This window comes from Marmota flaviventris, chromosome 5, assembly GCF_047511675.1.
Source record: "Marmota flaviventris isolate mMarFla1 chromosome 5, mMarFla1.hap1, whole genome shotgun sequence".
Taxonomy (NCBI): Eukaryota; Metazoa; Chordata; class Mammalia; order Rodentia; family Sciuridae; genus Marmota; species Marmota flaviventris.
The window spans coordinates 69,512,486-69,538,029 of NC_092502.1; the positions used below are offsets into that span (position 1 = coordinate 69,512,486).

General features: G+C 41.9%; 2 protein-coding genes across 7 annotated transcripts in view; both read right to left on the minus strand.

Moving 5' to 3' along the window:
* LOC114086611 (protocadherin gamma-C3) overlaps nt 1-25,544 on the minus strand; it is a 166,738-nt gene that overhangs the window by 129,982 nt on the left and 11,212 nt on the right. The window contains exon 1 of one of the 6 annotated variants that reach the window (XM_071612292.1): nt 21,663-24,269. The exons of 2 other annotated variants lie outside the window; for them this stretch is intronic. In XM_071612292.1, coding sequence (XP_071468393.1) covers nt 21,663-24,086 — 2,424 coding nt within the window. In that variant the 5' untranslated portion in view covers nt 24,087-24,269. Of the gene's footprint in view, nt 1-5,795; nt 8,496-10,965; nt 13,575-15,799; nt 18,357-21,662; nt 24,270-25,544 lie in introns of those variants that run through there. 3 more of the 6 variants (XM_071612299.1, XM_071612293.1, XM_071612295.1) reach the window with 3 other exon arrangements.
* LOC114086262 (protocadherin gamma-A5-like) lies at nt 1,487-3,976 on the minus strand. The gene has a single exon (XM_027927499.2). The coding sequence runs from the start codon at nt 3,929-3,931 to the stop codon at nt 1,487-1,489; it is 2,445 nt and encodes an 814-aa protein (XP_027783300.1). The 5' UTR covers nt 3,932-3,976.

A 25,544-nucleotide genomic window follows, 5' to 3' on the forward strand; every position in this document is an offset into this window, starting at 1 on the left:
ACATACCCAAACCTATAACTTTTTCTTTAAACAGTAATGGAAAAGTGATTTTCCATATAGGAGCAAGTGAGGTCAGCATCTATCATACTGATTCTTCTGTAATTTTTTGGATGCATTAACTATTAAGTGATTTTGCATATTTTACATTGAGGTTAGGATTTTCCATATATATATATATATATATATATATATATGTGTGTGTGTGTGTGTGTGTGTGTGTGTGTGTGTGTGTGTGTATACATATATATAATTGGATGTCATCTAAATAAATATTTAAAAATAAAAATCAAGTGGTTCTGTTTTTCTAAATGTGTCAATAAGTCACATGACTGAGTAACATAGTCTATATTCCCCTAATAATATTCAACTGCCATTTCCTCCCATTTATTAATAATTTGCCACTGATGTTCAAAGTGTCAAATGTATAAAATTTGAACGATTTAAAATCTTTTAGTAAAAAGTATCTGAAAATCATTTTCAGCAAAGAGGCAGAAAATCAATCAAATTAAGTAGTTCTTCCCTTCCATGACCCGAATTCATGAATTTGAAACTCAGACTAGCATTTTAACTAAGAAAAATCTATTAATTTAAAGTAAACACAGTCCTCAGAAATTAACTTTATAATTTCAAGCCATTCTTATGTTGCATTGATTTTCAAATACAAACCTTAGACTCTTGTAATAAAGCAGAATTATCCTCCAATACAGAAATACAATCATTTTAGCAGATATTGATTCTGTTAAGTGACTACCTGTAACGAGTGATGCCAAGTGTATGATATATTTACACTTGTTGAATGTAGCAGAATCTCTTTCTTGAGACTGTAACCCATATCACAGAATGAATTACAATTCTAAAGTTTCTTCTCACCGGTTTTTTCTCTCAACAAATGTGCATATCCAATAATTACATGGGTTAACCAAAACTTTTCTGATTTCAGAATGCTACAGACATGATCATCACTATAAATTAATCCTACATTTCTGATATTGTGCAGAAGGTTTCTGTACTTGTCCACTGATTTATGCAAGTACTGTAAGCCATTTCCTTATGTAAACTTCAAATATACTAAAATACAAATCCTATAGATATCTTTCCAAAACATGTTCACTAATAGTGTCTAGGCAAATATTCAAAAGAGTACAATATGTCTAACTACTTGAATTCATAGAACAACTCTACTATCAACAGAATAGCTGTTCTGAACTAACAAAATCTCTGAGTAAAGTATTATATTTACCACTTTATTTTAAGATCGGCACTTCACTTAAGTCTACTGTTAATCAGATTTTCCAAAATAAGCACAGATTGAGAAAAAATAATAAGTCCAAAGCAATTTGAAAATAAATGGAAAAAACATCAATTATCAATTAAAATAAAGTTAATCTGCAATAAAGCAAATAAGGATTCACTACATAATTAGCTGATTTTGAATGTGGCAGAAAAATCATTGAGAAAACAAAGGAAGAAAATGCTCCAGGCATTCTTACTGTAAGAAAGAACTAACCTGAGCAACTCCTGGTTCTTCTTTGTTTGCATTTGCCTTATCAGACACCAGAAGAGGTTCACTTTTCTCACAACTCTGTTCACTAATGAGAGTGTCTGCGTAGTTGGGTTGGGGAAAGATCAGGTGGCTCTTCCTGGAGTCTGCAGTGAGGGAGATCTCATGGGAATAGGTCTGCAGGAAAGCCTGCACCCCATCCATGCCCACAATGTGGGAGGTGGGCATGCCTGCCAACCTGCCTCTGGAAACCTGGAGCAGGCGTGATGAGTGCCAGCGTCTTAGTCTAAGCGCCAGCATCACAATGACAAAGGCCAGGAAGACACAAGAGACTGCAGCCACTGCTACCACAAGGTAGAGTGTAAGCTCTGAATCATCAGAGTAGGAAGGGGGCTTGATGCTACCCAGATTGGCCAGAACATCAGGGATACTGTCAGCCATGGCCACTGTGAGTGTGACAGTGGCCGAGAGAGGGGGCTGGCCATGGTCCTGAACAATCACCAGGAGGCTCTGCTTGAGAGCATCTCTATCCAGTAGCGTCCGTGCTGTGCGCACCTCACCATTGTGCAGCCCCACTGAGAAGAGCCCTGGTTCGCTGGCCTTGAGCAGGCGGTAGGACAGCCAGGCATTCTGTCCTGAGTCTCTGTCCACTGCCACCACCTTGGTCACCAGGTATCCAGGCTCTGCAGAGCGGGGTGCCAGCTCTACACCAGTGGAACCATCAGTAGGAATGGTGGGGTACAGGATCTCAGGGATGTTGTCATTCTGATCCAGCACAAATAAGTTCAGTGACACGTTGCTGCTGAGTGGAGGGTTCCCACTGTCACTGGCTTTCACCAGTAGCTGCAAGTCTCTTAACTGCTCATAGTCAAAGGAACGTAGTGCATACAGGACACCAGTTTCTGAGTTCATGGAGACATAGGAGGATAGAGGCACTCCCTGTAATGTATATTCTGCCAGGGAGTAAGTGATCCTAGCATTATCACCACTGTCAGGGTCATGGGCTGTCACAGAGAAGATAGAAACTCCTCTGGGGTTGTTCTCTGGGATTGAAGTAGAGTAGGAGGCCTGAGAGAAGGTAGGTGGGTTGTCATTGATGTCTGCTACTTTCAGGGAAATTTGATTTTCTGTAGACAGGGGTGGGGTGCCATGGTCGGTAACAGTTACTGTGATATTATAATCTGAAGTCTCTTCTCTGTCCAGAGTTCTTGTTGTTAATAGGTGATAGTAATTATCAACTGACCTTACTAATTTGAAAGGCAAGTTCTTCGGAATAGAACATGAAGTCTCACCATTCTCCCCAGAATCAACATCATGTATGCTAAACAGTGCGATTATGGTCCCAGGAAGACAGTCTTCAGAAACAGAACTGCTAAAAGTAGTGAGTATCACTTCTGGGGCATTGTCATTCACATCTTGTACTGTGATCAGCACCTTAGCACTAGCAAGAAGAGCACCTCCATCTTGAGCTACCACTTCCATGAGGTAGAATCTGGATTCTTCATAGTCCAGGGATTGAATAGTTGAGATTTCCCCCAGAGTGGAATCAAGTTGGAACGTCTCCGAAATTTTGTCTTCTTCATTGCGAAAAGAGTAGGTCACTTTCCCATTTATTCCCTCATCTGCATCTGTGGCGGTCAGAGTCAGTAGCTGAGTTCCCACAGGTATGCTCTCTGGAACACTCACTCTATATTCGGATTGGGTGAAGAGGGGCGCGTTATCATTTGCGTCCAGGACTGTCACGCGGATCCACGTGGTGCTAGAGAGTACTGGGTCTCCGCCATCCAAGGCTGTGAGAAGGAGTTCGTGAATCGCCTCTTTCTCGCGGTCCAGGGGCCTTTCCAACACTAACTCAGGGTAATTTTGCCCGTCAGTTCCGCTCTTCACGTCCAGGGAGAAGTGAAGATTGGTGCTCAGCTGGTAACTCTGGAGGGAGTTCACACCCACATCCGCATCTCGTGCGAAGGGAAGCACTAAGCGAGTTCCCACAGCTGCGTTTTCATTAACTTTTACTTTTAGTTCCTCCTCCCGGAATCTAGGAAAGTTATCATTAATATCAACTATTTCCACTTCTACTCCATAAATTTTCATTTTATTCTCAACCAAGATGTTAAAGTTCACCAGACACCGCGCGCTCTGAGCGCAGAGCTCCTCCCGATCTATCCTTTCCCCTGTGACCAAGCTGCCGCTTCGCGGGTTCAGAGAGAAAAGCTGCGTCCTACCTCTGGAGACGATGCGGACTCCGTGCTCCACCAGCTCGTGAGGTTGTAGACCCAGGTCCTCGGCGATATTGCCCACGAAGGAGCCTTTCTCTAATTCCTCTGGCACCGAGTAGCGGATCTGCCCGGACCCTGGCTGGCACAGCGTTCCCAGAAGCATGAAGGACAAAAGCAGGTCTCCGCAGCCCCAGCGCCTCAGTAGATTCGCCATTGCTTTCTCTTCCCTCAATTCTGTTAGTCCTGGTTCAGCCTGCTGTTTCCTTATTTCTTTAAAATCGAGGAGAGCATATTCTTTGGCGGAATTGGGACGGGCGGCAGTTCCCAGAAGCTTGCCTAGTCGTGTTTAGTATGGAAGAAGCTGAGAGTCCAGTTGCTTCTGTGACAGATTCTTTCCCACTTTGGTGAACAGCGACGCTCAGAGTCCTAATCAGTTACTACACCAATTCTATTTTTATTTCCCATGACTTTAGTTATATTTTTATTTCCAATAATTTTGCATATCCTTAATGTATTGTTGACATTGTTTATATTTAATCAAGTTTCAAATCTGAAACAGTTTCACAAACCGCTGAGACCAATTATTATATTCTTTTTTACTTTCTTAGAAGTTTTATTTTATGTACCATTGAACCTCTATCATTTATTTACCACTTGAGTTTCTTTAATTAAAATACCTAAATTCTTACCTTTGCCAATTTAAAATTTTTTATTGGGATACACTTAGGAAAACCTTCATATTTGTACGTAAGAATGCCAAGAAAACAAACCCGGGAGGCCTTCTCAAAGAGGCCTACTGATTTGAAAATTCTATTAAGTGTCATATGCAGAAAAGTATAGGCCTCTGTTACTTGTGAAGTCTTTGAGAAAATTTATAGATTTTTTAATCTAAGAATATGGCAGCTACATTGAGTTTATGCTGGATTAACTGTGCATTAATTATATTTTCCTATTACATTATTCAAATATGCATAGCGAGACATTGTATAGTGATAAGCTTTTGGTAGAAATCAATATAATGACTGTGGAGTACAGGGCTTTACTTTATCATTCATATAGAAAAGTGTACCTAGATATTTACTGCGCAGAGGTGTTTTCGTGTTGAGACAGATATTTAGTGTTATTACTTTTGCATGATAACATATAAAAAAATTATGGTTGGGAAAATAGATATTTTTTGGCTTTCAAAGAGTCTGTCAAGTTGAGAAAAGCATTTTTTACTTAATGGCACCTTGATAGAAAAATTTTTTAAATGAGATGTTCTACATCTATAATGTTAAAATTAAAAGTCATAAAGTTTGAAGTAGTATTTGGTAGAAGATGACATAAACATAGGTTTCAGAATTTTCTTCCATGTATAATTTTTCTCAGGAACAATTTATTAATATGCAGGAAAGAGGATGATTTCTCACATTTATTAAAATCACTCTTAATAATAGATACTTCAGCCTTTGAACACTGTTCATCCTTTAAGAATTCATCTGGGGTTTAGTGATGTAGCTCAGTGATGGAGCATTTGCCTAATATATTGGCCCTGGGTTTGATCCCTAGCACTGAAAAAAAAAATCTGAGATACCAGGACACTCAGCTTGCTAAGACATTTAAATAGTGTTGATTTCAAATCAATGGAACAATGTTTTGTGCATTTTCTGTTGTTAGCAAGCCATGACCTGGGTAGCTCCCCCACCATTTCCATAAACTATTAAGTTGAGTAATCTCTTACGTCTTAAGTGCTATAAATTCAAGAGAAAATAAAGCTAAACTTTACCATGAAGGTAAAAGCAATTGCTTAAATTCCCAATAGTAATCAACCTTTAGATGAAAGGAATACAAAGACAGGAAGAAAAAGAGTATCTCTTGTGGTAAACACTTGTAATTACAGACAAATAAACTTCCTACTTCAGATAGAAAACCAATATTTAATGTTTAGTTAGAAAAGATTAAGATAATTAAGGAAGAACATTGACCAAATATGACTCACAAGACAATAAAACATGCAACAAAGTGTCTCATCCCAGTTACATGTTTTTAAAAGAAATACGAAGGCCCCAAGTGAAAGTAAATGAATCAAAGCTCACCTTTAAAGTAGTATCTGAGGAAAAGGGAACATTAGTGTTGTCATGATTTGTACATGGTACCCAAGAGGCATCTTCACAGAGTAGATCCTCAGGAGGAGCCATTTCTGGTGTCACATTGAGAAAATTAAACTCTGTTTTAGCTGATTGTGAGGCAACACACACATTGTAAGAGTAGGGCAATGTTCCTTCACTGTGATTGGGGAGAACCCCAGGCCCAGACTTGAAGCTCAAACCTGGTTCAAAGCAACCCCAGGCAGCAGAACTGAAGGAGTGTCTCAGGCGCAGAGCAATAGCTAGAATCACCGCCAGAAGGAACAGCACAGAAATCAAGGCCAAGGCCAACACCAGGTAAAACTGCAGCTCAGTCTGGGGGTCAGTGGGCAGAGGGTCATCGCTGAGGTCTGGCAAGACCTCTTGCAGGCTATCCGCGAAGATCAGATGCAGCGTGGCAGTGGCGGAAAGGGGTGGCTGTCCACCATCACGCACAGCAACTAGTAGGCGCTGGCGAGTCGAATCCCTGTCGCCCAAAGCACGCGCTGTGCGCACCTCTCCAGTGCGCAGCCCCAGGCTGAAGAGTCCGGGATCGCTGGCCTGCAGCACATGGTAGGATAGCCAGGCATTGTGTCCCGAGTCCGCGTCCACCGCCACCACCTTGGTGACCAGGTAGCCGGGCTCCGCGGCGCGCGGCACAGTGTCGAAGAGCGCTGAGCCATCGGGAGCGAGCGCGGGGTAGAGCACCCGTGGCGCGTTGTCGTTGCGGTCTCCTACCAACACGCGCAGGCTCACGTTGGCGCTGAGAGCTGGTGAGCCATGGTCGCGCGCTTGCAGCGTCAGCTGGAAGACTCGTAGCTGCTCGTGGTCGAAGGCTCGCTGCGCGAACACCACCCCACTATGTGCGCTCACGGACACATAAGACGACAGTACCTGAGGCTCCAGGTCGCTGGCCATGATGGAGTAGGAGACTTGACCATTGGGGCCCAAGTCCGGATCATAGGCACTGACCTGAGCGATGGAGGCTCCAGGTGGATTGTTCTCAGCCACATGGGCCACGTAGGAGCTCTGTTGGAAAACTGGCGCATTATCATTGACATCTGAGATGTGCAGGGTGATCTTTATCGTGGAGGAGAGAGGTGGCTTGCCCCTGTCGGTGGCTGTGATGGTGATGTTGTATTCTGGGATCTCCTCCCGGTCTAGAACCCGGTCTGTCATTAGCTTGTAGTAGTTCTTCAAGGAAGATTTCAATATAAACTCTGAATGTCCCCGAATTTCACAGTAAACTTCTCCATTGTCTCCTGAGTCTCTGTCTCTCGTTTTTATCAAGGCAATCACTGTTCCTGGTGGTGAATCTTCTGGCAGGGGAGCAAAGACTGAAGTCACAATCACTTCAGGTGCACAATCATTCTCATCGAGAATTTCAACTTGGATACTGCAATGGGATGCTAGATCTCCAGGATCTTTTGCTTCTATACTCAGAGTGTAACTGTTAGCAATTTCAAAATCCAAATTATCCTTTGTTGTGATTTCTCCTGTTCTTTTGTCTAAGTTGAAAAAATGTTCCACTTGTTCATCCACATTATGAAAGGAATAGGTGACCTCTGCATTGACACCCTCATCCTGGTCAGTGGCCATCACTCGAAGCACTGAGAAGCCTGGGGGGACATTCTCCCGCAGGGTGACCCTGTATACATCCTGGCTGAACACTGGAGGGTTATCGTTGGCATCAGTGACTTGAATTCGGATCTGGGTGGTACCACTTTGAGGTGGTTTCCCTCCATCCACAGCTGTGAGAACCAGCTGATGAAAATTGTGCTCTTCTCTGTCCAGAGACTGTTTCAAAATCAACTCAGGATATTTACGTCCATCTGGAGCCTGTTTTTCTGCGAGATCAAAGTATTCATTGTCATTAAGGTGGTATCTTTGCAGTGAATTAGGACCAGTATCTGAGTCCAGAGCTGGGTCTAATGGAAATGTTGTACCTGGTTTGGTGGATTCTCCAATTTTTAAGTCAATTTTACTCTGTTTGAATAATGGAGGGTTGTCATTTATATCCTGCACAATGACTGCTACGTGATAAATATTAAATGGGTTTTCAGCGACAGTATCGAAATCCAGAATACACTGAGGCTGCTTCCCGCAAATTTGCTCTCGGTCTATTCTGTCACGCACAGTTAAGTCCCCACTCAGTGGGTTTAAAGTGAAATATTCCTTTTCTGCGCTAATCCTCAGTTTCCGGGCTGGCAAATCCTGGACACTGAGCCCCAGATCCTTGGCGAGGTTTCCTACCACTGTGTTCTTATCCAGCTCTTCCGGAATCGAGTAGTGGATTTGGTCTGGGAGAGCCCGGCAGAACAAAGACAGCAAGAAAGGCAACAGTACCTGAAGCAACAGCGCCAGCCTGCTCCTCCGGGCGCTTGGCGTCATCGTGCGTCTCCGTCCGCCGCCCTGATTCTTTGAGGTAGGAGGAACAAGCCCTCCCTTGGATGGCTTGGATGGTCACTTTTCCTGCTTTTGTTTTCTGTATCCGAATTTGTACTCTCCTCTTCTATGTGTTTGGTTTGAGCAGGAAGTTACCCTCTGAGTCTCCCAAACGCGTCTTCCTATACGATCTTTCTCTTCTTTTGACTTGCAGCGACGCCCAGAGGTTTTCCCGGGGAACTGCACTAATGGCTTGTAAACGTTTGAAGTTTTTTCCCTTTTCTTTTTTAAAATTATGGAGTATTTATTTGTATTTAAATAGACAATTTATTATATTGTTCCAAATTCTGAAGGTACATATTGCATATGTTCTTACTCCGATCCCTGTATTGTGTAACATTTTCTCTCAAGTGAAATAAGTATAATGTGTCATGTGTATCCTTCAGAGACATGTTCCACATAGTGCAGATTTTAATAAATGTTATCCCTCCTTTTACACAAATATGAGCATACAACATACCATAATTTTCACCTTGTTTATATATATAGCTATTTATATTTATATATTTAAATATGTTTAGTATGGGGGACTCATCATATCTTGAGGATCATCTCATACAAGTACACAGAGGCTTCTCATTTATCTTTATAGCTATCTAGTTGTCCACTGTATAAATATACAAGAATTTTAAAATCAGAATTATTATTTTCTAAGAGGAACATAGTGCCTATTCAAACAAAAACATATTTTCCATTGATATTAGGTTATAAATTATCTATGGCTTTCACAGGCATTGAAATATGTATCAGTTTGATTCTGAAACATATTTAAAAATATTTTTAATTGAATATTGACACAATAACTTAATTTTGTTTATTTAGGTTTTTTTTTAAGTGGGTGCTGGGGACCAAACCTAGTGCCTCAGGAGTACTAGGCAAGTACTCTACCACTGAGCCACAACCCCAGCCCTGGAACATATTCTTAATGCCAACATCTGAATATATTTGATCCAGTTTTAGATAAATTGATCATTATCAAATTATACGTGAAATATTCACATATTTCCTCTTTCTTCTCTCCAAGCCAGCTAATTGTCGAATATCTCATTACAACTTATTTTATTGTACCACAGCTTCCCATGAATACAAAACTACATAGAAATTACAACACTCCTTCTCAAATTGGGATAAGCCATAATCCACAGACTTGCTACAACTTCCAGATATCAAAAAGTCCTAAATTGCTCAGGCATAGGCATTCATGAATTGTGAACTAACCCACAGAACTATATGAAAGCAAAAGGAACAAAAGTTTTGTATATCAGTTACACACAAAAAATTTTATCCTATATCAGTCCATTCCAGTGCCACATAGTGATAGAACTATTTGAGAATAGTTTGTAGGAATAAGGATAGATAGGGATGAAGTCAATTTACTAAGCAGCATAAATAATACAATTCAGAATCCAAGTCACACAGCCTTTGTAAGAGGTTTAACTGATGGGGTTGGGGAAAGACTTCAAAAAGTTATGCTTTCCTTAGAAATCAAGGTGGGACTCAACACTGGTGCTATGATAAGTAATTTAGAAGATGTTAAAAATTAACTCCTACAGGGCTGGCAGTGTAGCTTAGTAATTGAGCACTTGCCTAGCATGCCCAAGGCCCTGGGTTCATACCCAGCACCACACACACACACACACACACACAAAAACAAACAAACAAACAAACAAACAAATTTCTCCTGCACTCTACTTAAATATGAGTGAAATAGAATGGGCAATATTTTTGTTAATCATGGAAGTGCACCAAAGGAATCACACAAAGTCATTTCTGCTTCATCTCAGATCAGGTAACAGCAAAATATGAAATATACCATTCCATTGAGACAATATCACTGTTAAAATTATTTCTAAAAGTTAAGCATTTCCCCCATTATTTATAAATTGCCACTGTCTGATTAAAATGAAAAAAGAAAGAAAAGTAAGCTTTAAGCAAAGCATGGTAGAATGCAAAAAGAGGAAATTTTAAAAATATGCAGTCCACATTCAACATTAGCATCATGAGAAAGAATGTTATAAATATAAATTTATAGAATCGACTTCTATTTCACAAGTCTTATCTATCCTTTTAGTAATGCATATGAGAAAGCAGCATTTAAAAGAGTGAGTGGAGATGGGCGTGGTGGTGCACACCTGTAATCGTAGCGCCTTGGGAGGCTGAGGCAGGAGGATCTAGAGTTCAAAGCCAGCCTCAAGCAAGTGTGCAAAGCCCTAAGCTACTTAGTGAGAACCTGCCTCTAAATAAAATACAAAAAAGGGCTGGGGAATGTGACTCAGTGGTTAATTGCCCCTGAGTTCAATTCCTAGTACCAAATAAGTAAATAAACAAACAAATAAATAAGTGGTTTATAGGTATAAAATTAAATCATTCCTACTGAATGAAGACTAAAGAGAATACATAATAAATGATCACAGCTGGGGAGGTAGCTTGGTAATGTAGTGCTTGCCTAGCATACCCAAGGACCTGGATTCAATCCTCACCATTTCCAAAAAGAAAAGAAAGAAAGAAATGAATGAATAGTTCCTTTGTTTAGTAAATGTTATTTACATTATTATTTCTCCCCTTTAAAATAACAAAATATTAATAAAGAGGTGCCTTTATTTAGTATATTACATATCTTAACATAATTGGAGACATTTACAAAACTCTGTGCCTATGTTTCAGTGTGTTAGGATGGATTATAGGATTGACTCACCTGAAGAAGATTGGGGTCTCCTTTAGTTTCACCTAAATCCTGTGGAACTAGAAGAGGCTCATTTTTCTCACAACTCTCCTGGCTGATGAGCGTGTCTGCATAGTTGGGCTGAGGGAATATCAGGTGGCTCTTCCTGGAGTCTGCAGTGAGGGAGACCTCATGGGAATAGGTCTGAAGGAATGCCTGCATCCCATCCATGCCTACAAATTGTGGTACAGACACTTCACCAAACCTGCTACTTGCAGCATGAAGTAGGCGATTCATGTGCCAGCGTCGTAGCCTGAGTGCCAACAGCAAAATGACAAAGACAAGGAAGACACAGGAGACAGCAGCCACTGCCACCACCAAGTAGAGGGTGAGGTCTGAACCATCAGGGTCGGTAGTCCTGATGCTGCCCAGATCTGCCAGGACATCAGGGATGCTGTCAGCCACAGCTATGGTGAGTGTGACAGAGGCTGACAGAGGGGGCTGGCCATGGTCCTGGACAGTCACCACAAGACTCTGCTTCAGCACATCTCTATCCAGCAGGGCCCGTGCTGTGCGCACCTCACCAGTATGCAGCCCCACTGAGAAGAGCCCTGGTTCACTGGCCTTGAGCAAGCGGTAGGACAGCCAGGCATTCTGTCCTGAGTCTCTGTCCACTGCCACCACTTTGGTCACCAGATATCCAGGCTCTGCTGAACGGGGAGCCAGCTCCACACCAGTAGAACCATCAGTGGGGAGGGCAGGATACAGGATTTCAGGAATGTTGTCATTCTGATCCAGCACAAACAGGCTCAGAGATACATTGCTGCTGAGTGGAGGGTTCCCACTGTCCCTGGCTGTCACCAGTAGCTTCAAGTGTTGGAGCTGCTCATAATCAAAGGAGCACAGTGCATACAGGACACCAGTGTTGGAGTTGATGGAGACATAGGAGGACAAAGTTTTCTCCTGGATGGTGTCCTCTGTCAGAGAGTAGGTGACATGGGCATTCTCACCACTGTCAGGGTCCTGGGCTGTCATGGATAAGATGGATGCTCCTCTGGGGTTGTTTTCCAGAATGTAGGCAGAATAGGATGCATGTGTGAAGGTGGGTGGATTATCATTGATGTCCATCACCTGCAGTGAGATATGAGTCTCTGTAGACAGAGGAGGACTTCCCTGGTCAGTGGCAGTTATCGTAATGTTATATTCTGAAACTTCTTCCCTGTCCAGAGTTCTATGTATCAAGAGTTGATAGTAATTTCCATAGGTCTTTTCAAGCCTGAATGGCAGATTATCCAGAATAGAACAAGTGACAAATCCATTCTCTCCTGAGTCACCATCATGCACATTGAAAACTGCAATTACTGTACCTGGAGAAGAGGTTTCTTGGATTGAGCTGGTGAGAGAGGTAACCGTGACTTCTGGAGCATTGTCATTTACGTCCAAAACGGTCACCAGTACCTTACTTCTGGCTCGGAGACCAGGTCCATCATGAGCTTCTACATCTATGTCATAAAATCCAGAGTCCTCATAATCTAGATCCCCCAATATTATTATGTCCCCTGTCAGAGAATTCAACTGAAATAGCTCGGATATTTTGTCTCTTACGTTTCGGAAAGAATAAGTCACTTCCCCGTTGGTTCCTTCATCAGGATCAGTGGCTTTTATGGTGAGTAGGCGGGTGCCCACAGGCAAGTTCTCCTGAACACTTATGTGGTACTCCGGTTGAGTGAATACAGGAGCATTATCATTGCTGTCCAAAAGTATTACATGAATACTGGTAGTACCAGAGCGAATTGGGTCACCTCCGTCAAAGGCAGTAAGAACGAGGTGGAGAACCGCCTCTTCCTCGCGATCTAGGGCCTGCTCCAGCACCAACTCCGGGTACTTAATTCCATCTGCCCCACTTTGCACATCCAGAGAGAAGTGAACATTCGAGCTGAGCTGGTAACCTTGCAAGGAATTTACCCCCACATCCGGATCAAAAGCCTCAGGCAGAGGAAATCGTGCTCCAGGATTTTCATTTTCAGCAACTTTTATTTCCCTCTGCTCTGTTCCAAAGGTGGGCGAGTTATCATTAACATCGATTATTTCCACTTCTATTCCAAAAATCTTTGCTTTGTCCTCTAGGAAAATTTCCAGGTTTGCCATACACTTTGGAGATCTGTCACAGAGCTGCTCCCGGTCTATCCTGCCAGCGGTGACCAAGCTGCCGCTTCTCGGGTTCAGAGCAAAGAGCTGAGTTTTACCTCTGGAGACGACGCGGACTCCGCGCTCCGTGAGCTTCCGAGGCTCCAGCCCCAGGTCCTTGGCAATGTGCCCCACCGCAGAGCCTTTCTCCAGCTCCTCAGGCACCGAGTAGCGGATCTGTTCCGCCGGTATTTGCCACAGGGCCCCCAGGAGAATGCAGATACAAATCAGTCCGCTGGAGTCTGGTGGATAAAGGTTAGCCGCCATTACAGCCCCGCTGCGGAATTGCCCCGGCTTGGGTATTCTCTCTTGGAGGCCTGACAGTCCTACGATCTGTTGGTTCTAAGATAATGTACTTCCACCTTGGATGCTGGAGTTCTGGAGGGTCCAGTCTGAAGCTACCCTACAGCCCCAGAACCAGTTCTTTGTACTGCGGAAATCTTGTTCCAATTAAATTCTGTCTTTCCCCCCCCGATTGGTGAACAGCGACACTCAGAGTCCTAACCTGTTATTGCAATTTATTCCAGATAAAAGTATCCACTTTTATACACCTTTTCCATTCCTATTTCTCCCAGGGAGAATAAAAGCCAAATTCCGGTTGTTTAATTTGCAATGAAAATCCAGGAATAACCCAAAGCTTCCTCTACAATAAGATTTATAAAGTTATTTATTTTCTTAGAGAAATAATGTGTTCAGTTTGAGGGCAAAGAATGCTTTTACCTCTTCTTAGTTTTCGCATTCTTCATCCCTGTAGTCCATTTTCAGGACAGTGTATTGTGTGAGGGACATGTTCATTTCTCCCAGGAACAAGGGTGGATTTGAAAAGTGGAGGAAAGCTATAGATGAAAAGACAGTGGCCCCAGAACTTGGAGATCCAGCTGTAGTCCCTAACTATGTGGAACCAAGTTTCCTCACTTGAGTTCAACCTTTCAAATCGGGGCAACTTTTCAATTCCTTTACAAGAAAATTCCTGTTGTTCAAGAGACAGTCTTATTCCTGTGCAAAGGGGCTGGTCAAAAATGATTCTATGATTTTTTAAAAAAATATTTTTTTTAGTTGTCGATGGATCTTTATTTTATTTATCCAATTATATAAGGTGGTTAGAATTGAATCCAGTGCCTCACATGTGCTAGGCAAGTGCTCTACCATTGAGCTACAGCCCCAGCCCCTGATTCTATGTTTTAAAAGAGAATTTGCTTGTTAATTTTGTATACAGGAGCTTCTAGGCCACAAGTATGCTTGTGACTGTCCTGTTCACAGTGTGTCCTCAACCTTCAGAACAGCAACTTGCATAGAGTAAACACCCAACAAATATTTTTCAGTGTTTTGTGAATGAATTACTCATGCAAAGTAAAGCCTCAAATAAGGGGTCAATAACTCTGATGTTAGAAAAAACAAGAGGAGTAAAAAGAAAAGTTAAACTTTATTGTAAAGATAATAGTTCAGTGATTTTTTTGTATAAGACATCCAGTAGTCTTATTTTATCATTACCAATGGTATTATTTGACCATCATTTCTGTTTCTTATAGCCTTGATCTTAAAATAACCAGCAAAGGTAATATTTTAGTAGTTACATATGAATTATTATTGTATATTTTATAGTTTTATTGAGTAACTTGAGATAAAATGTCACCATTCTTTGAGGTTATTTCTCACTTCAAAATTAGCACATAAAAATGACTCAAATTGGGAGCATTGGGAATGTACTCCATGGTCGAGCACTTGCCTAGAATGAATAAAGATCTGGGTTTGATTCCCAGCACCAGAAAAATAGAGAATTGTTATATTTTAATGAGACACAAAATTCTACTAACTATACAGAATCTTAAAATCTTCAGACTTTGAGTGAGTAGATTAAAGGTATTTTTCACAGTCCTTAAGTTAATGAGAAGTAGGAGATTAAAATGAGATGTTTTGGAAATAAATTTGATTATATGCATAAAAATCTATAAATACTTATAAATTTGACTCAATTCTTAAAAATTTATATTAAATAAATAATAAGAATAGAGAAAATGCTTTATAAATAAATGTCATTCACATTCCTTCTTATAATAGTAATAAAGTATAAAAGTATAAGCAGCATTAAAACAAAGAATAGTTAAGAAAATGATGAAATATCCTAGAGTGAAAGTGTTAGTGGGAATAATATTGATCCAAAGTTAGTGATTCAAATGTAAAATATGACAGTGTTTACTACTTGTGATAATACAAGTGCTAATTACAAGCTTAATTATTGGAAGGCTGCATTAAACAAATGTTTCAGCAAAAAGGTAAACAACTAGAATGTAGTTGATGAAGATGAAGGTAAACTTTAATGCGGGCAGAAAGATCTGTAGACCTATTAATAAAGGTTAAGCATAAACTTAAGAATAGTTTCAAAGATTAACTAAGAAAGTGCACTGTTATTACTAAGGGTGTTGATATATAGGAAACAGCTCCCTAGCAAGAGTTGCCAACCGCAGAGAAATGCCAACAATAAAGACTGAAAATTAGTACTCAGGTAATTTTACACAATGAAAGAACTCATCTCTATCTTTTCGTCTATGCCTCATATTCTGCAGACAATCTCCTCTTGTGATACCATCACCAGAACCATGAAAATTGGCCAAAATTAATTATGCACAATGGAGAAGCAAATACAGTATATAAAAATGTAGACAGGTTTACGGAAACTTACCTGAGAGGAAAAAGAAGAATCATAGGAGAGTTTAAGGTCTTCATTATTGGCACAACCAGCTATAGAAGGGTTATCACATAGAAGATCCTGAGGAGGAGCCACTTCCGGTGTTATGTTAAGAAAATTAAACTCTGTCTTTGCAGAATGCGAGGCAACGCATAGATTGTAGGAATAGGGCATAGTCCCCTCGCTGTAGTTGGAGGGAACCACAGGTCCAGACTTGGAGCTGAGACCAGACTGAAAACAACCCCAGGAAGCAGAACTGAAGGAGTGTCTCAGGCGCAGAGCAATAGCTAGAATCACCGCCAGAAGGAACAGCACAGAAATCAAGGCCAAGGCCAACACCAGGTAAAACTGCAGCTCAGACTGGGGGTCAGTGGGCAGAGGGTCATCGCTGAGGTCTGGCAAGACCTCTTGCAGGCTATCCGCGAAGATCAGGTGCAGCGTGGCGGTGGCGGAAAGGGGTGGCTGTCCACCATCACGCACAGCAACTAGTAGGCGCTGGCGAGTCGAATCCCTGTCGCCCAAGGCACGCGCTGTGCGCACCTCTCCAGTGCGCAGCCCCAGGCTGAAGAGTCCGGGATCGCTGGCCTGCAGTACATGGTAGGATAGCCAGGCATTGTGTCCCGAGTCCGCGTCCACCGCCACCACCTTGGTGACCAGGTAGCCGGGCTCCGCGGCGCGCGGCACAGTGTCGAAGAGCGCTGAGCCATCGGGAGCGAGCGCGGGGTAGAGCACCCGTGGCGCGTTGTCGTTGCGGTCTCCTACCAACACGCGCAGGCTCACGTTGGCGCTGAGAGCTGGTGAGCCATGGTCGCGCGCTTGCAGCGTCAGCTGGAAGACTCGTAGCTGCTCGTGGTCGAAGGCTCGCTGCGCGAACACCACCCCACTATGTGCGCTCACGGACACATAGGACGACAGTACCTGAGGCTCCAGGTCGCTGGCCATGATGGAGTAGGAGACTTGGCCATTGGTGCCCAAGTCCGGGTCGTAGGCACTGACCTGAGCGATGGAGGCTCCAGGTGGGTTGTTCTCAGCTATATGGACCGTGTAGGAAGCCTGCTGGAAAACCGGCGCATTGTCATTGATGTCCGCGATGTAGAGGGTGACGCTTGCTGTGGAGAAAAGGGATGGCTTGCCCCTGTCGTTGGCTGTGATGGTAACATTGTACTCTGCGGTCTCTTCCCGGTTTAGGGCCCTGTCAATTACCAGCTTGTAATAATTCTTGGAAGTGGATTCTAATTTAAAGGGAACCTCTTCCTGAATATAGCAGGTCACCAGACCATTTTGCCCAGAATCCCGGTCTCGCACCCTAATGAGGGCTATTATGGTTCCAAGGTTTGAGTCCTCTGGAATCTGGTTAGAAAAGGACACAAATGTCACCTCTGGGGCATTGTCATTTTCATCAACAACTTCAATCTGAACATTACAATGAGCTGTGTGCACCCCTCCATCCTTGGCTTCCACACCCAACACGTATCTATTTCTTTCTTCAAAGTCCAATGTACCGTTAGTTGTGATATCGCCCGTATTTGGATTGAGATGGAAAATGAGGCTAGCACTTGTAGGAGCATTGAGGAAGGCATAGGTGATCTCTGCATTAATGCCTTCGTCCTGATCTGTGGCCGTCACTCGCAGCACAGAAGTTCCCTGGGGCACATTTTCTTTGAGACTAACTCTGTATATGTCCTGGCTGAACACCGGAGCATTATCGTTGGCGTCAGTGACTTTGATCCGAATCTGGGTGGTGCTGCTTAGAGGCGGTTCCCCACCATCGATGGCGGTTAGGATTAAGCGATGGGAGTTCTGATGTTCCCTGTCTAGAGGTTTTTCCAGCAACAATTCTGGATATTTACTTTCATCTGGACTTTCTTTTGTCGACAAAGAGAAGTATTCATTGGGGCTGATAGTGTATATCTTCAGTGAGTTACTTTCTACATCTGCATCTTGTGCAGAATCCAGAGGGAATTTTACCCCTGGTAATGCTGACTCACAAATTTCTAATTCAGTCTCTTTTGCAATGAAACATGGTGCATTGTCATTAATATCTTGGATATCAATAATCACGTGGAAAATATTCATTGGGTTCTCAATGACTGATTCGAATTCCAGTGCACACTCAGATTTTCTCCCGCAAATCTTCTCTCTATCTATCCTGCCGCTCACTAACAAGTCCCCACTCTCTGCACTAACACTGAAATAATCCTCTGCACTAACCCGCAGTTTTCGAGCTGGCAACTCCTGGACACTGAGCCCCAGATCCTTGGCGAGGTTCCCCACTCGAGAGCCCTTGGCCAGCTCCTCTGGAATTGAGTATCGAATGGGCTGGGAGATGGCCCCGCAGAACAAACACAGCAGGAAGGGAAACAGTACCTGACTTCGCATTGTATCAGTTTCTCTGGCACTCCTCTGCATTTCTTGATCTCTCCAGGAAGCTTCTTTTCAAGGTTTCTCTGGGATATATTTTTAAAAGGCAATGACAGAACCCTAGACTTTCGTGATTCGAAGGTAAGACCATTTACTGGACTCTTGAGAGTGCACTGGAGCGGCGACTGCTTTCTGATATGCGCTGAATAAAACGGAAAGCACTGGCTTGACTCTCCTGCAGAAATTAGAACTGTTATCTTCCCTTTGGTCGACAGCGGCGCCTGGAGGTCATTTTGGATAACTGCGTATCGCCCAGCTATTTATCCTCAGAGTACATTTCCCCCTCTATATGCCTTGTCTTTTAATTTGCTTGAAAAAACTAAATATTCATATTTTCCTTTAAATTTTCTTGTTTTTCACAATCTCACAAATGTCTTCATCATTTTACAGTCTTCTTTTTTTGCTTTGAAAGGCATAAATCATTCCCCTCCCCCCGTTTTTGGGTGTAAAAATATCTTCAGTGATTTTACTATATGGTATTTATGAACTCAGACATGACTGGTGTATCCAAACAAGTTAAAGGATTTAATCTACATTTTTAGTGGACTATGATCCTTACCTTTCTTCAAATTCATAGGAATAACTTCTCTTATTTAGTATCTTAATTTCTCCATATATACTCCATTAGTCTAGTAACACTTTTTCAAAGACTCGGTTTTGGAAAAAAAAAAAAAAGGAGTAAAGGTTCAAAGGTTCTAGAATTATTTTAATGTATTGTTTTTATTTTTAAAATATAACATTCCTAGTAAAGTAGACAAGAACCTGATATTTTATTAAAGGGACCAGTTAATATTTGGGCACACACATGCTTTTACAATAATCATTCTTGTATAAGCCATATATGCTTTTTTTAAAGAGAGAGAGAGAGAGAGAGAGAGAGAGAGAGAGAGAGAGAATTTTTTTAATATTTATTTATTTTTTAGTTTTCAGCGGACACAACATCTTTGTTTGTATGTGGTGCTGAGGATTGAACCCGGGCCACATGCATGCCAGGTGAGCACACTACTGCTTGAGCCACATCCCCAGCCCAAGCCATATATGTTTTTATGAGACCAGTATTTTCATATATATCAATGCATGTGCAACTGCAATTCTTGGCTCATCAGTTTACACCATTAATGAATGAAATGGATTTGACTTGATCACTGGTAATTCCTGGATAGATACTGAAGATTCTTAGATACTCTATTTTAGAATTTATCCTGGTCTTGCATAATTCAGAGAAGCAAATCCCTTTATTTCAAATACATTATCAACTTAGATGCTGCTATAATTTGAAGGTGTTCCACAAATTTTATGTGTTAGAAATGTAATTCCCAAATCCAAATGTTAATTTTATTTTGAGGTTGGATCTCTGAGTGGTGATTGAGTCATGAATGGATTATTAGGTTATCACATGAGTGACTTTATGACAAAAGCACCTACCTCTGTGAATTGATGACCTCTGCCATGTCATTACCCTATAAGAAGGCTCTCATCAGATGCTAAGCAGATGATGGCACCATTCTCTTGGACATCCTAGACTCTGGAACCATCAACTAAACAAATATCTGTTTTTATAAATTTCCCAGTCTCAGTTATTTTGTTACAGCAACAAACAATGGATTAAGATGCCAACTAAACAGTTATTCTACTATTTTGCAGTGCTCATCTAATACTCCAGTCAAAATAGACTATTATCTGCTTTCCTAACACAAGTTTTCTCTAGTTCATGCCTTTATATAATCTGTTCCTTTTATAATATATTTTCCTCCTTTTCTTTCTAGTGAATTTTGCCTGTCCTTCAAAAAATCCTTTCTATTGAAAATAGTGTGTCGGAGACTTTTTCATTGTCTACACACAAGTAAGGAAATTTATATGCTCAGTGTATTTTCAGGATACACCTGAGAATACACTATGCTTCATATGAAATTTGTAGAAAATTCTCTTTGAGCCTATAAATTTCCCCTGGAAATAGCCACTAAATATTTTTTATCCTTACTATAAAGATGTTCCCTAAAAAGATGCCAAGGTTAGTGACTTGTTAATTCTGTGATGTGTTTGAATATCTGAGTGAGAATATACCTTTCTCTGCTTAAAGATATTTTCTTCAGGCTCTGTTGTCTCACACAAACTAATCACCTAATATGCTTTTCCTAATATGCTGAGGGAGAGATTTGTCCTTTGAGATCTAAGTAAATATATTTTGGTCCAGTTTTGAATACCCACTTATGATAACATGAGTGAAAAAATTTCATAAATTTCAAAATGCATCAATGATTTTTGGCTCAACAGAGTTGTACAGCATGATTAGCACTCCTAATCCATTATTGAAATGGATGGTCTGGAAGTCTCTTGCAGAGACTGAAACATATCTTTGTTTTTTAAAGCCCTTCTCAATGAGGAAAATATTATTCTGAGGCTCATAACAATTTAGGCCTCAAATTAGGTGAAACTTTTTACCTTCAAGCAAAAGCCTGGAATCAATATGAATCCCTCGCGATATATATATATACACACACACACACACATCCTTGAATACTTGAGGTGAAAAAGAGTGTGATATGGTTTGGAAGAAGTCAAACATAATTTTAAGTTTTATATATACATATCTTAACTTGTTTGTATTTATAAAATTTTTAATTTGTTTGTGTGAGTCAGGATAGGTTTTGTAGATAGCAATGACACACTTCAGATCACAGTGATTTTAAAATGTAAAAAGTGGCTATTACTCAGGAGGCTAAGGCAGGAGGATCTCAAGTTCAAGGCCAGCCCAGGCAACAATAATGTGTACTCAGTGGTAGAGCATTTGCTTAGTGTGTGAAAGGTCCTGGGGTTCAATCTTCAGAATGGAAATAAATAAATAATAATACGAAATGTAAAAAAGGGTTTAATTAAGTATTAGAGTATGTGTTTTGGAAGAGCCAAAGCCCTGGATTTGATTCCTATCATAAGGCCTGTTTATCACAAGTATAAGGACCAGATCAATATAGATCAATATTAGGACACAGGTAGAAGAACCAGCCATAATTTCATTTCATTTCCTTCCTTCCTTCCTTCCTTCCTCCCTCCCTCCCTCTGTCATTCCTTTTCCTTTTCCTTTTCTTCTTCCAGTGCTGGGAATTGAACCCAAGGCTTAGGCCACACTAGGCAAACATTCTCCCACTGAGTTTCACCCCTAGTTCTTGCAGCTAAAGTTTCAAAGTGTAGCTTAGTGATCTGGATATTCTGACAATGGCAATTAGAGCTTCCTCCAAGAAGTGACATATGGTATTGCCACTCACAGAATATTAGCCAAAACTAATCACCTAGACCTACTTAGTCATAATCCTCCCATACCCATCCCATAGACTCAGAAGAAGAAAAGGACAAATATTTAGACAACAGAACTAATTACTACCTCATTGATTTATTTCTCAAATAAATGTGTGTTAAAACGTTGGCATAATTAACTCACCACAAGTAGCTTGGAGTCTCCTTTGGTTTCAAGCAAATCTTGGGATACCAGGAGAGGCTCGCCTTTCTCACAGCTCTCCCGGCTGATGAGTGTATCTGCATAGTTGGGTTGGGGGAAGATAAGTTGACTTTTCCTTGAGTCTGTGGTGAGGGAGACCTCTTGGGAATATGTCTGCAGTAAAGCATGCACTCTATCCACACCCACAAAGTGTGAAGTAGGCATTCTCACCAGCCCATCTCCTGAAGCCTGGAGTAGGTGTGATGAGCGCCAGCGCCAAAGTCTGAGCACCAGCAGCATGATGACAAAGGCAAGGAAGACACAGGAGACGGTAGCCACTGCCACCACCAGGTAGAATGTAAGGTCTGAATCATCAGGACTGGTGGTGGTCCTGATGCTGCCCAGGTCTGCCAGGACATCAGAGATGCTGTCTGCCACTACTATGGTGAGTGTGACTGTGCCTGAAAGAGAAGGCTGGTCATGATCCTGCACAATCACTACAAGACTCTGCTTGAGAGCATCCCTATCCAGTAGGGCTCTTGCTGTACGTACCTCTCCAGTGTGCAGCCCCACCACAAAGAGCCCTGGCTCACTGGCCTTGAGCAGGCGATAGGACAGCCAGGCGTTCTGGCCCGAATCTCTGTCCACTGCCACCACTTTGGTCACCAGGTATCCAGGCTCTGCAGAGCGGGGCGTCAGCTCCACACCAGTGGAGCTATCTGTAGGGAGGGTGGGGTACAGGATTTCAGGGATGTTGTCATTCTGGTCCAGCACAAACAGGTTCAAGGATACATTGCTTCTTAGTGGAGGATCCCCATTGTCGCTGGCTGTCACCAGTAGCTGCATATCTCTAAATTCTTCATAATCAAAGGAGTGCAGTGCATACAGGACACCAGTGTTAGAGTTGATGGTGATATAGGAAGACAACGGTGACCCTTGGAGGGTATCCCCAGTCAATGAATAAGTGATGCGGGCATTGTTGTCGCTGTCTGGGTCCTGAGCAGTAACAGAGAAGATGGAAGCTCCTCTAGGGTTATTTTCGGGAATGTAGGCAGAAAAGGAAGCATGAGTGAAGACAGGTGGGTTGTCATTGATGTCTGCCACATGAAGAGTGAGGTGGACTTCTGTGGACAGAGGTGGATTTCCCTCATCTGTGGCTCTCAGAGTGATATTATATTCAGACACTTGTTCACGATCTAGAGATTTGGCTGTCACTAAGCGGTAATACTGGTCTATTGATTTTTCTAAATTAAATGGCAGATTTCCCAGGACAAAAACTGTGACTTGTCCATTCTGCCCAGAATCTCGGTCATGGACATTGATAAGAGCAATTTCTCTCCCAGCTGTAGCCTCTTCTGGAACTGAGTCTGTGAGGGAAGTGATTGTAAATTCTGGGGCATTGTCATTCACATCTAGAACTGTGACTAGAATCTTGGTTCTTGAAATAAGACCTGGTCCATCTTGTGCTTCAATTTTAATTTCATAAAATGTAGTATCCTCATAGTCCAGACTTCTTAATATTGATATGTCTCCAGTCACTGAGTTGAGATAAAAAACCTGAGCAATTTTTCCGGGCATTTTATCTAGAATATAGGACACTTGAGCATTGAATCCCTCATCAGGGTCTGTAGCATTCACTGTGATCAGCTGGGTTCCCACTGGCACATTCTCCTGGACACTTACATGATACTCTGACTGAGTAAACACTGGTGGGTTGTCATTCGCATCCAAAACTATCACTTGGATGCATAAATGGCCAGAGTGGACAGGGTCACCACCATCAGAGGCAAACAGTTCAAGCTTGTGTACTTCCTTTTTCTCACGGTCCAGTACCCGCTCCAGCACCAACTCTGGGTATTTGGTCCCATCAGGGACGCTATTCACAGCCAGAGAGAAGTAGTCATTGGGGCTGAGCTTGTAGTTCTGTAAAGAATTCATGCCTACATCTGGGTCAAATGCAGTTTTAAGTGGAAATCGGGTTCCAGGAAATGTTAATTCACCAATTTTTATTTCTAATTCCTCTGCTAGAAAGTTAGGAGCATTATCATTAATATCTTTAATTTCTACTTCTACTTCAAAAATTTTCAACTTATCCTCAATCAGGATATTAAATTTTACCACACAGCGTGCGCTCTGAGCGCAGAGCTCCTCCCGATCTATCCTTTCCTTTGTGACCAAGCTGCCGCTTCGCAGGTTCAAAGAGAAAAGCTGCGTCCTACCTCGGGAGACGATGCGGACTCCGCGCTCCGCCAGCTCCCGGGGCTCCAACCCCAGGTCTTTGGCGATGTTACCCACAAAAGAGCCCTTTTCCAGCTCCTCCAGCACCGTGTAGCGGATCTGCCCAGATCCTGTCCCACACAGAGTCCACAGGAGCACGCACAGCAAAGCCAGTTCTCTGCCATCGCGAAATTTCAAGCAATTGGTCATTTCCTTTTTGGTGAATATTTTTTTCTCTGAATTCTGTTCCAATTTCCCGCGATGGACTCCAATCTTATTTCCTCAGGGAATTAAGTCCATGGGTTTAATTCATAGGCCACAGAGATGGTTGATTAATGGGATGAGCTTGGTAGAGTTCCGAATCTTCTGAGTCGGATTTGCTGGTTCTTTGCGTTTTAGGATCCAGGAAATGGTGGACTAGCTCTCCAGTTACGTTTTTTCCTTCTTGAGTAGTCAACAGCGACACCCAGAGGCCTGACCGTTTAGTGCACACTCTCAGACAAACCGAAGTTATTATTTTTGGTTCTCAGTATTTGAAGATCCTTTTATCAGAGGGAAGGGGACTGGTGTTGACTATATAATTGAATTGATATGTATTAAAGGTTCAAGAGACTTTCTTTTGGAAGCCACGCATCAACCTTAACTCCACCCTATTTGCTTCAAACCTGGTGGAGTTACTGATTCCAAATGTTCAGTTTAAGAACCACAATAAACGTGAGCCGTATTTATAGATTACATTTCTTGAAGTTTGTTAATAACTCAGCATATTAGTTTTAATATTTGTGATTCAGCCTCTTCATTGCACAAACACATAATGGGGTGTCTGACAATATAGTTGTTGAGGTACTGAAGGTGAACAATATAGATACAAGCACTTCCATCACAGAATTTATGAGGATGTAAAAGCAAACAGGAAATCACAGTGCACTGAGATAACTACTATGATGGGGAAAGTCAAGGGGATGAAATGGCCTCCAACTGGCTTTGGAAGTTAGCAAAGGCCTTCTTGGGAAACATGAAAGGAGTGGATCAGGGAAAAGGCCTTCATGTGAGAGAATAGCATGGCAATGTCTAGATGTTAGAGAGAAATCACAGCCCTTCAGGGTACTGAAAGAACATCACTTTGCCTACCTCTAGAATATGAGGATTTTTTTAAAACCACAGCTGAAGCTGGTAGATATCAACTTTTATTTTATGTTCTAGAATTCCTTTCCCTATATGTTTTCCTCTTCATGCACAGTACAAATAAAACATGTATGTCATTTCAATCATGATACATGGAATGTCTATCCATTAGATATTTGTTCTTTTAAATTTTTTTGTAGTTGTAGATGGACAGCATGCCTTTATTTTATTTGTTTATTTTTATGCGGTGCTAAGGATTGAACCCAGTGCCTCACACATGCTATGCAAGTGTACCACCACTGAGCTACAGCCCCAGCCCCATAGACATTTGTTCTTGTGGAGTCACTGCATGTGCTAAAAGGATCTCTCTTCTTCTTCTTCTTCTCTCTCTCTCTCTCTCTCTTTTGCAGTACTGGGTATTGAACTCAGGGTCTCACACAAGCTAGGCAAGCATTCAATCACTGGACTATATTCCCAACCATTTTTATCTATTTATTGATTTTGAGCTTGGGTTTCACTTCTTCTTGAATTTGCGATCCTCCT

Coding starts and splice junctions, on each gene's coding strand:
- LOC114086262 (XM_027927499.2), bottom strand. CDS start 3,931: ATGGCGAATCTACTGAGGCGCTGGGGCTGCGGAGACCTGCTTTTGTCC.